The sequence below is a fragment of the Vigna unguiculata genome, chromosome 5, assembly GCF_004118075.2.
Source record: "Vigna unguiculata cultivar IT97K-499-35 chromosome 5, ASM411807v1, whole genome shotgun sequence".
Taxonomy (NCBI): Eukaryota; Viridiplantae; Streptophyta; class Magnoliopsida; order Fabales; family Fabaceae; genus Vigna; species Vigna unguiculata.
This window is the reverse complement of record NC_040283.1, coordinates 39,740,958-39,752,868: the sequence shown is the minus strand read 5'-3', so window position 1 is coordinate 39,752,868 and position 11,911 is coordinate 39,740,958. Positions and strand designations below refer to the sequence as shown.

The 11,911-nt window shown below is 30.9% G+C and overlaps 2 protein-coding genes across 2 annotated transcripts; one reads left to right on the top strand and one right to left on the bottom strand.

Annotated features, from left to right (window-relative positions):
• Positions 1-4,351: 4,351 nt before the first annotated feature.
• LOC114184704 (two-component response regulator ORR21-like) lies at positions 4,352-5,535 on the bottom strand. The gene is made up of 5 exons (XM_028072015.1): positions 5,409-5,535; positions 5,166-5,315; positions 4,807-5,085; positions 4,636-4,712; positions 4,352-4,534 (listed from the first exon to the last, which is right to left on the bottom strand). The coding sequence occupies exons 1-5, from the start codon at positions 5,533-5,535 to the stop codon at positions 4,352-4,354; spliced, it is 816 nt and encodes a 271-aa protein (XP_027927816.1).
• Positions 5,536-8,495: 2,960 nt separating this feature from the next.
• On the top strand, positions 8,496-11,539 carry LOC114186336 (multiprotein-bridging factor 1b). The gene is made up of 4 exons (XM_028074399.1): positions 8,496-8,751; positions 9,273-9,356; positions 10,929-11,011; positions 11,122-11,539. The coding sequence occupies exons 1-4, from the start codon at positions 8,610-8,612 to the stop codon at positions 11,239-11,241; spliced, it is 429 nt and encodes a 142-aa protein (XP_027930200.1). The 5' UTR covers positions 8,496-8,609; the 3' UTR covers positions 11,242-11,539.
• Positions 11,540-11,911: the final 372 nt, after the last annotated feature.

Below are 11,911 nucleotides of genomic sequence, written 5' to 3'. Positions count from 1 at the left end.
TAAAAAAAAAAAAAAAACCAAAAAGTGAAGTCGTCAGACCCAAGGACGACTTCACTTTCAAAATATATAGAAACCGGCTTTTGAGAGCACGGTTTCGCTTTTTGAAAAAAAAAAAGAAACCAGCACGGTGGAGGACGACTTCACCTTTAATGTCGTCCTCCACCACGACGACTTGACCCTATTTTACAAAAAAAATTTCAACGGACCCATTTTTACAAATTCTTGGTCAAAGTGACCCCTTTTTACAAAAAAGCCCAACTAAGGACATTAGAGTCTCTCCTCCTACCACTCTTTCTCCCCACTATAATCAGGAGTTCTCCGATCTTTTGTTCAAGAGTGACTGTGGAGGTGGTATAGGCCCTAAGTGTTGGTTGTGCACGAAAGTGTGCGAGGGTCTATTTGTGGAGATTATGGAGTCGACAGAAATGGTGTGGAGTTGGACGAAGTGGAAGAACGGTGTGCTTGAGCTTTGTGACGATCGGGAAGGGTGTGAAAGTGGTTGGGAGAAGATATTCAATCTATGACAAATCTCTCTAACTACACAAACTTTTTTTATTTCAATGGCTTAAGCATAAAAGATAAGACAATTTTATAGTATATAAGTGCATGCAAACATTACCTTACAAGTTGGTTTTGTAAAATTAAGTTTGACTTAAAGTTCACTTCTTAAGATGATATTAGAGCCTTATTTTTTTTTATCCGAGCTACCTACCATTTATGGTGTTTTGATGCACATTTTAAATTTCACTAGAGCCTTACTTTTTCAATCCAATCTACCTACCATTTTTTCAGTGTCTTGTTTCACATGTTTTCTTATCAAATGCATTTATACACCATTAGTTAATAATACACCTTTATGAAAAACTTTATAATAAGCTTTGTGATATTTCTCTCTTATGTGTTTTTGGTTGCTTGTGCTACTCTAATGCTCAAACTTCACATAGAAAAAAACTTGATAGTTGTGTTGTTCCTGACCTCTTCCTTAGTTTAAGCCTCACACAAAAGATTATCTTTTTTTCTTAATCTTAAAAAATCACAACATTGATTTTTATAAAGACATTATTTTTATGAAGATATTTTTCTTATCACTCTAATCTCACTCAACATCAAGATGAAAATAGTTTGTTTTTACCGATACCTCACAATTATACTCAAACATGTGATTATACTAATAATATTGTTGCCCCACCTATTACTCAATAATGTGAAATAATTGTGAAAAAAAAATTGAAAGGACGATGTAAAAAATCAAGACTATATTACTTTTTTTATTTTTATTAAAATTTCAAAAAATAAAAATAAAATGCTTATCCATTTACATAAAGGGAGTTACATCATCACATATTTATAAATTTATAACAAAGTGACAAAAGAAATATAATTATTGCATGTAGATTATGGAGAGGATTTCATGGGAAGTGAATAGATGCATTTGAAGGGACAGAGAAATTATTGTGGTGTTGTTTGGACTAAGGAAAAGATAGTGGACACTATAAAAAACTCAAGACTATATTTTTTTTTTACTTTTATTAAAATTTCAAAAAAATAAAAATAAAATGTTTATTTATTTACATAAAGGTTGTCACATAATCACAAATTTATAAATTGATAACTAAATGATAAAAGAAATATAATGAATGCGTTTAGATTGTTGAGAGGACTTGACGGAAAGTGAATAGATGGATTTGAGGGGACAACGAGATGATTGTGGTGTTATTTTGGTCAAGGAAAAGATAGTAAGATTTAAGTATATTTAATATGAAAGTTTGTGTATCATATGAAGGGTACGATAGATTGAAAAAATGTGATAATAGATAAAATTATATGATTGTCATTTTTTCTTTGAAAATAAATGTGATATAATTTAAATATAAATAGTGAAAATGATATTAAAATTAAATTGAATTTTTTATTTAAAATTAAAAAAATAAGTTAAATTTGAAAAAAAAATGTTGGAATAAATTTTAATTACATTTTGTTTTGTGCTGTGGTACTCAATCAGTTCGGTTTATTAGAAACTTTACATATGCTAAAGTTTTATCCAAATGGAGGATCCTTTTCTTATTAAGATACGTGAGTGCAACTTCTCTAATTATTGTGCTGTGGTACTCAATCAGTTCGGTTTATTAGAAACTTTACATATGCTAAAGTTTTATCCAAATGGAGGATCCTTTTCTTATTAAGATACGTGAGTGCAACTTCTCTAGTTATTGCTTTTTCCCATGATCACAACTTTTCCGACATAAAAAAATGGAACTCATTAATGATAACAAAAATCGATTCCAGCCTCCAACACAAAAAATGGAACCAATTCCACCACCAAAATAATCAACGACAGCAGGGATGTCAACGGGGCGGATAGGATACGGATAGTAGTTTTCCCGTACCCTACCCGCTGGATAAATATCCACCCCGTATTCGTACTCATATCCATTCGGTATCCGTCATGCGGATACCCGTCTATTTTTTTCATATCCGTACTCATATCTAAAATCAAACCATTCTTGTCACTTATCCAACTATAATATTACAGTCTTGAATGGATAAATCCACAACATTTTCATCTCTTGAAGCATCTTCTTTATCCCCATCTATTTGGAGTTGAAGCTAGGTTTTCATTTACCAACCCACTAATGTGTTTGGTTAAAAAAAAGCCCAACATTATAAAGCCCAACATAATGTGTGTGACCATACGAGTTAGTGGGCCAACCCGGCTCACCACGGGTTCAACCCAGGTGAGTCGGGTTCTTGGTGGGTCGGGTCAAATACTGGAATTTCTAAAAAACAAAATTCAACCCAACCCGGTCCAAACCATGTTGGGTCGGGTTGGCCCACAGGTTCTGACGCACTTTGACATACATACATACATACATACATATATACATACATACATACATACATACGTATATACATACATATGTACATACATACATGCATACGTACATACATGCATACGTACCTACATACATACATACCTACATACATACATACATACATACATATATACATACATACATACATACATACGTACATACATACATACGTACATACGTACCTACATACATACATACCTACATACCTACATACATACATACATACATACATACGTACATACATATATACATACATACAAACAAACAAACATACATACATACATACATACACACACACACATACACACATACATATACACATACACATACACATACATACATACATACATACATACATACATACATACATACATACATACATACATACATACATACATACATACATACATACATACATACATACATACATACATACAAGTTTTTAAATATATAAGTTTTATAGTCTTATTCTTAAAATTCTTAAATACTTCATATCTCGATTAAAGGGCTTAGATTAACGAATGTAATGATACCAAAGTTATAATAATTAGCGAAAATCATGAGTTAAATACAAAATTACTAAAATTATAACCAATTTTAGAAAAAACATAATTTAGGAGATAGATTGAAATTTTGACTTAGAATCATTTAAACTTTAAAACATGACATTATTAATTTGTAGTTTTTTAATTAACGGAAAATAATTGTATAATATTATTAGATTGTAACTGTGTTTTCACAATGCTAGTCATGCAAATTTTGAAAACATAAGAATGATATAAAGTATTTGTTTGTTTGATTTAAATAAATTATTTAATTCAATTTAAATAATAAAATAGAAATATGTTTACAAATAAAATAGAGATTACTATTAAATTATTTTATAATGAATTAAATTTTCGTTTTATCTCTATTTAATTTATTACTAGAAACCGGAGATTGGGTGCTGGTATTGCCTTTCATCTTAAGACATTTTTCTGAATAATTTTATAATCATGAAATTTGTTCAAAGCACAAATTTCTTATATATTATCTAGAATATTCTTATATGCATTTTTCAAAGCACAAAATGGTCCTCAAATTAAATATATATATATATATATATATATATATGTGTGTGTGTGTGTGTAATTTATTAACGAAAAATTGAATGAAAAGTCATGTTTATCAGGTTTAATGACGAGTAATAGCTGGTTAAAACAAATCCACCTACTTCTCACGCTAATTTATACATTTAGGATAAGACATTAAAAGGTTGTTTGGAACTTTGATTACTCAACAAAGGTAACTGAGGAAAAGAAAAACAAAGAAGGCAATGCAGAAAAGAAAAATTAATTCATAAAAAAAGAGACTAGAAGGAGAATTTATACAGTAAAAAATTCATACAAAAAGGAGAATATAAAAAAAGAAAACTTCAAAGAAGGGAAGCCTACAATAAGACAAACTAATCTTACATGTACAGTAAAAATGGTAGAAACTCATAAAAAGAAAGAATCCATCCACTGCTGCATTTCTTGTTGCTGCAATATTGTATCCACTGACACACTGTTAAGCATAGTCTCCGAAGACTGTGGAAAATGCTGATCAAGTGCCATAATCGAAGTTTCTTCTGCATGAACATGCTTCTGCAGTGGTTTTGTCTTCAGAGTATTTCTGTATTTCTGCATATATATATATACATATCAATGTTGTAAATGTTTAATAAATAAAGGATCTATGAAATCTGAACAAGTGCAATAGAAGCATGTAAAATGAAACTAACCTGTAAGTGACTAGCGACATGGCTTCTTGTCAAACCAGGCACATTCATGAGCTCAGAAATTTTGTTTGGCACAGCCTCTGAAAGGTAACAAATTAAGACTGTGAGATCACATGAATTAAAATGAAAAAGATCAGAAAAATAAAACAAGGGTTGAAAGAAGAAGAATCATACTAGCAAGTCCAATTTGATTGACAGCTTTCACAAATTCACCATGCAGTTCTGATGTCCATACCATACGAGGTTTCTTTCTGGAAGAAGGTGATGATTCACCAACATTATCAACTTCACTTGAAGCTTCAACATTACCAACATGATTTCGCATCCTTTTCCTAACAACATGTGTCCACATGTTCTTCACTCGATCCTCATGCAAAGGCTTAATCCAGTAATCACACCCTCCAAGTTTTATACTCTTCATCACAGATTTCTTGTTATCATCCAAAGACATCACTGCAAAATTCAACTTTATCAGTTAATTAAACAACTTCAAAATTTTTCGAGTAAAAGAACATACAAGATTAGTCACATACTGATGACAGGAACGTCAATTTCCTGGTTGGCAAATAGGAATTCGAAGCCATTCATCTTTGGCATATGAACCTCCATCATCACCAAATCAATACCCACTTTTCTTTCCCGCAAAATATCACTAGCACGTAGCGATTCCGTGCATGTGATCACTGCGCACAACGTTAAAATTATCATTAACCAAACAAAAGATTAACTCTTTCTACGACAAATACTCAGCAATTTGTAAGTATTGTATATCTAACCTTCATAGCCTAACTCATTACATATCTTCTTGATGAGTTCAAGAACAGTAGGATCGGTGTCGATGGCGAGGATTCTGAGATTTGCTGGAAATTCGTACAAAACCTTCTCCCAAGAAATGTTTGCCATTTCTGCAGTTTCTGTTTCTGTCGCAAGTGAAAAAACATGTAAGGTTTTCGATCATTTATATTCACATTTTTAAATAAACCATCATAACGGAATTAATTTTATTTACCCTTTTTATCTATCATCTCAAATGTTTTTTTCTTTTCTTTTCTTTTCAAAATCAGGCATTTAATGTTAACTAGTTAATTAGGGTAATTAAAAAAGTTAGTTCGAAAATACGTTAACAAGATTAGTTGGTCCTTATTTTTTTTACTTGTGTATCATTAAGAAAATCTTTTATGTATGAACAAAATTAATTACTAATGTATGATTAAGGTTTACAATCATTTATATTGACATTTTTAATTTCATTCAAGATAACCATCATAACATAATTAATTTTATGATTATGTTGATTGATTGAAATCATTCTAACCGAATTTATTTACCCATTTTATGGATCATCTCACATTGTTTCTTCTTCTTCTCAAAATCATGCATTTAATATATTAGTTAATTCAGGTAATTGTAAAATTAGTCGGAAAATGCATGAATAAAATTCGTTGGTCGTTTATTTTTTTTTTTCGTTTTTTAACTTTTGTGTATAATTAAAAACATCATTAATGAGTTATTCTTGAACATATAAAAGAACAAGAACCATTATTAATTGGAGCTAATCTTCAAAATGAGATTAAAATATTAAAATTTATTTTATTAAAAACTCAGCTACGTAAACAGTTAGTTATTATAAAATCAATTAATAATGGTGTCTATGAATATGGGTTTTGAAAATATAAATTTATAATACCAGTTTTATCTTTAATTATTTTATAAATAATTTACTTTTAACCGTTATTCTAAAAACATTTTTTGTCTTAAACTATTATTTTAAAAAATTTTTTTGTACATATTTTTTTTTATTTATTTTGTATTTAACAAATATTTTAAAAATTAATTATATATTTGTTATTGATCTTAACTTAAATTTCATGCGAACACATCGGATCTTGTGTGTTCGTTAGTATATATAATTTTGTTTACCCTTTTTAAACATAATAATACCACAACAAAACATTTTAAACTCTTTCACAACATAATTGATAAATCTTTAAAACCTTGAGAACACTTGATAGTTGTGTTTTGATATAAAAAAACTTCTATATTCTCTTTGATTGATTGCGAAAAGTTCCCTTTTATTAATGCTCCTTTCATAAGGGATTCAAAATACAATTTCTATTGATACTAACATATGTCATCGATTATATTAGTTGATAATCGATTATTCTAATTAAATTTTGAAAAAAAATAACTACATCATTTCTTAAAGATGATTATTATACGATCATTTAATCGATTAAACACATTATTCATTAATTGTAAAAATTAATTTAATCAATTATAACAAGAATATAATCAATTATATGATTGGAAATATAAAAATCTAAATAGCACTCTCTTCTAATTGATTAATTCCTTATATAGTTAATTCTATTGTCCTTAGAATTAGGGATGACAAAAATATTCGTGTTCGTGAGTATTTGTGAATAAAATATGCGACGAATTGTTACTACCCGCAAGTATTTGTTACGCGTGGGTAGCGGGTATTTTAATATCTGTTTATAAATGGTTTGAGTGTGAGTATCATACTATTTGTACCTGTGAGGACCCGCTACCCGCAAAAAATTAAAATTATATTTATATTTTATTAAGTTAAATTTAATTAAAATTAAATTTTAGTTTATTTTATTAAAATATATTTTATTTTACATTTTTTTGTAATTTTATTTAAATTTAATTTTAAAAATTTATAAAATATACATTTTTAAATATTTGCGGGTGTCCACAGGTAGCTACGAATTTTAAAATATCCGCGGGTATTTTTTAAACGGGTATGTGTGGGTAGCGGGTGGAATTTTTTGTTGTGGGTTGGGTTGCGGGTAGGCAGTATTCGTGCCCGACCCGACTCGTTGTGATCCCTACTTAGAACATTTGAAGAACAATTTAGCTACTTATGTATTTGATTAAAAATGATAAACTTTATTTTCTTATTGTTTTTAAGTTATCAACAAATATTTAATTCGTTTTAGTTCAATTTGAAAGGTTTTGTATTGTATGATAGAGTTTCATCGATTACCTTGTGTGAAAGAGTTAAGTTAGAAACAAAGATAACTTTAAATTAAGCTTAAATCTTCATCCGCATCTTTAAATATCATCTAAACATTAACTTTCTAAAAACTAAAGACTTTCTTATTATCAACGGAAGGATGGTGGAAAATCTTAAACTTCCACCACTCCTCATCCAAAACTATGTAAGTTTCTTAAGTCCTTATCAACTTATCCATTGATAAGTATAAATATGAGGTACATCGGGTGATTCGATATCGATGGAAGCAAGTCATATATTGCTAAAATGGACTTAATAATATGATAAACATGTTCATCATAATGCCTAAACAATAAATTTACCTTTGAAAGAGAAGAAAATACTTACTCCCATTAACCTCTCACTCCAAAATAATTGAGAAGATATCAAATGGTGGTGAAACAATTAAAAGAAAAGACAAAGACAAAGAAAGACAAAAAAAATACTTGAGACTAAAAAGGTAACATTAATTCATAAATCTTTACTTCATCCAAATAAACATCTCTTAAGAGAAATTAAACATCAAATAGACCTCATTCATAAAAATTAAACACCCTTATAGGAAAAATCGTACAACTTGTTTTGTTTATTTTGGAAGAAACTTTTCCAAATGAAATGAAATATTGTATAATTTAATAAGTTGTACACCTCATTGTTAATATGTATCTTTCCCACGAAAAGTCCTAACAATTTTAGGGTGTAAGAAAAAAAAATCCATGGCCCAATTGATCCAACATTATGTAGGCCAATCTAAAGCCCGATCAGGGAAAGGTCCAATAGAAAATGGGACCCAGCCTGCCGTGCATCCCAAGCTAGTAGTATATTATCCAGATTCAATTCGTTGAACCACTTCAATCTTCTTCAGATAAAACCCTAGACTCCTCTGAACACAACAAAACACAAGCAGAAGAAAAAGAACAAGTCCTCCACACAAACCGAACCAAACCTTTGAACCATGTCAGGAGTGGGACCTCTCTCGCAGGATTGGGAACCGGTGGTGCTTCGCAAGAAAGCCCCCACTGCCGCCGCCCGCAAGGATGAGAAAGCCGTCAACGCCGCTCGCCGCTCCGGCGCCGACATCGACACCATAAAAAAATGTTTTCCCCTCCTCTTGAATTTCTTCAATCGGATATTGATTATTGGAAAAATGAAATCATTTTAATTTTTTAATGCTTTTGATCGAAGCATCTGATTCCGTTGAGTTTTGTTCCGATTAGTGATTATCTTTTAGGAGTTCGGGTTAGACGTATTGGTCTATTATATGTATATATTTTTTATTACGGTTTAGTTCTTTTAGTTATACAGGCGATTCTAATTGGGTTTTCTGTTTTATGATTTTGTTGCAAGTTATTCAGGTGTTACCTTTTCATCTATGTTGCTGTAAATCAATGTTTTTATTGTGTTTGAATATGAGGTGGGACTGTGGGTTATGGATTTATACGTTATAAGTGACTTTTGTGATTGTCTGGGAGATGGATTTTCTTGCATGTGGCACTTTAATGAATCAGAGCTGAGTTTGTGATAACGTGATTGGATGTTTCTGATTTTTTTTTATCGTTTTAGTCTCCTTTGTGTTTTTGGCTGGTCAGAGTGATGATTGTTAAGTTGTTGTATGCAGATAATGCTGGAACAAACAAGTCCGCTTCTAGTAGCACTTCATTGAATACTAAGAGGCTGGATGATGATACCGAGAATCTAGCTCGTAAGTATGCTACACTTTATGTATTCTACTAATTCGGTTGTATGCATTTTCTGCACCCTTTAAAAAAGTTCGTTCCATATTTTAGTCGCTGAGAAATTTGCATGCAGCATGATTTGATTGGTTCTTTGCTGTAAACTTTAGAAGCTTGTGTCAGTTGTGCCAACCTTGGAATATTTACATGGTTAACTTAGGAAATTCATATTCCTTTTTTAGCATGGGTTTATTGTAGGCATTTCAGACGTGTGCACACAGTTTTATTTCATCACTTAAAGTTAAGTTATAGAAGTCTATTCTATAAACATAGTGCAAAATGACTGAATGACTTGGACTTGGAAGAGAAACTTTTGTGGGGTTGTCGGGGGAGAGAATTTCATTTGAGGTTGTAATTGTGATTTGGAATCAGTGCCAACTGCCAACACGTTTTATTTTTGCAAAATTTGTTCTGTTACCCAGCCACTTGAGCAATATTTTTGTTGTTGTAGTGAAGAAAATATTCACATAATTTTCCTTTTCATTATTCATATAGCTATATTAAAAACTACACATCTAAAGTGATACAATTCTGTTTAAACAATATTTATTGTTACAAAATCACTTTCAGGTAAATGTTTCCAAGTATATATCAATCCGTTATTTCATTTTTCTTGGTCCAAAATCAATTTTGCAAAATTGAATTAAATATAAGATAAACTTTATTAACACTAACCCTGGCACAGTCTTAGTGTACTTGTGTAGTTCTATCTGCTCTAGTCCATGTGACAATTAATAGATGTCAGGGTAGGCTTAGAACTAACGACATTATGACAGTAGTCCCCCACCCATCTGGTGCGAGCATATATTCTCTAGAAATCGAGATCTACATTATTAGATTGTTATATCATTGTGCTACAGCAATTATAAAACCGATTCAATGTGCAATGTGGTTATTATATTTATGTTTCTGTTTGATGAGATAACTTCTCTGGTGATCTGCAATTCTCTTCTGTCTTTCCTACGATGTACATGTGTTGATTATAGATTTGCTTATGTTTGATGAGATAACTTCTCTGGTTGGCAGCAATTCTCTTCTTTTTCTTACTTATCTTGGCCGTTGTTGTGTTTATACCTAATTCAATGGTGAGGTGCAATCCATGTAAACTCACCTAATTGTTGTGTATTTAGGTTGTTCTGATGACATTCTTATAGATAGAATTGATGAGCTTTATTCAACAGAAGTGTGTTACTATATAACTTTGGTCATGAAAGGGTTTCTTTTATTACTTGAGCAATGCTCATACCAACATTGAACTTGTCTGCTAAGATAAGACTCCTGTTGTTGTGAACCTTAGCTAAAGATTGTTGCATCGTTTAGATTCTTCTGTTTGCATATTCTTATAGATAGAATTGAGGGGCTTCATTATCAACAGAAGTGTCTCGCTACATCTTTGATACCATTATATAACTTTGAACATCAATAGAGTTCCTTTTTCTTAATTATTTGAAGTTTTTAACATCAAAACTTCTTATATATGATTCAACCTTACACTTTCCTACTTTAATGCCCTTTCTGAGCCATTGAATTTGTGTGAACAGATGATCGAGTACCAACTGAACTTAAGAAAGCTATAATGCAGGCCAGGATGGACAAGAAACTAACTCAGGCTCAGCTTGCTCAAGTACTGTTCTGATCTCTCTTTCTCTTGCTTTCACATACCTCTTTTATACTATGTCTTTATGTTCATTATTTGTAGTTGGGTAGTTACTTATAACTTATGATTGTTTTCAGTTGATCAATGAGAAGCCTCAAATAATCCAGGAGTACGAGTCAGGGAAGGCCATTCCAAACCAGCAGATAATTGGCAAGTTGGAGAGAGCCCTTGGTGCCAAACTGCGTGGCAAGAAATGAAGGAGCTAAATCTGACGGTTCTGTATGTAGTTTAAGGCTTTTATTTCACTGTCCAAGGTTGGTTGCAAGAGAGACTACTAGTGTGGCAACTTGAGTGTTTCACCTGTTCAAACATGATTATGTATTTGCATAAATAAAGATGTATTTCCAGCACAAATTATTTTACCTTGGAGTTGCGATTATGTGTTCATGATATAACTGGAGATCCACAATGTGTTCATTCGTTGGGATCTAGTGCCATTTAATATGGATAAGAAGGAACAAAACGGAATTAAATATACTAGTGCCTTTTGCCTAACCTTTCTTTTCTTTTTGACTTTTGGGCTTTCAGTTGTTTTGTTTAGGTTTAATTATGTTTTTAGTCTCTATTTTGGAATCAAAATATCAAAATGGTATTTGAATTTTTAAAAGTCTCAAATTGGTCTCTTTTTTTTGTTAAAACGTCTCAATTTTGTCCTTTCTGTTAGTTAGAGGGAGTACCACGTGGCAAGTTCTTCAAATTTTTGATTTTTATTTTATTTTATTTTTTGAATTTTTTTTATTATTTTTTGAATTTTTTTTTAAAAATAAAAAAAATTGTCACGTGTCAAGCTGTCATCGTGCTGTGGCAGCGACAAAGTGATGTGGTAGTGATAGTGACACATATATTATGTCAGGTGTCATTTTTTTA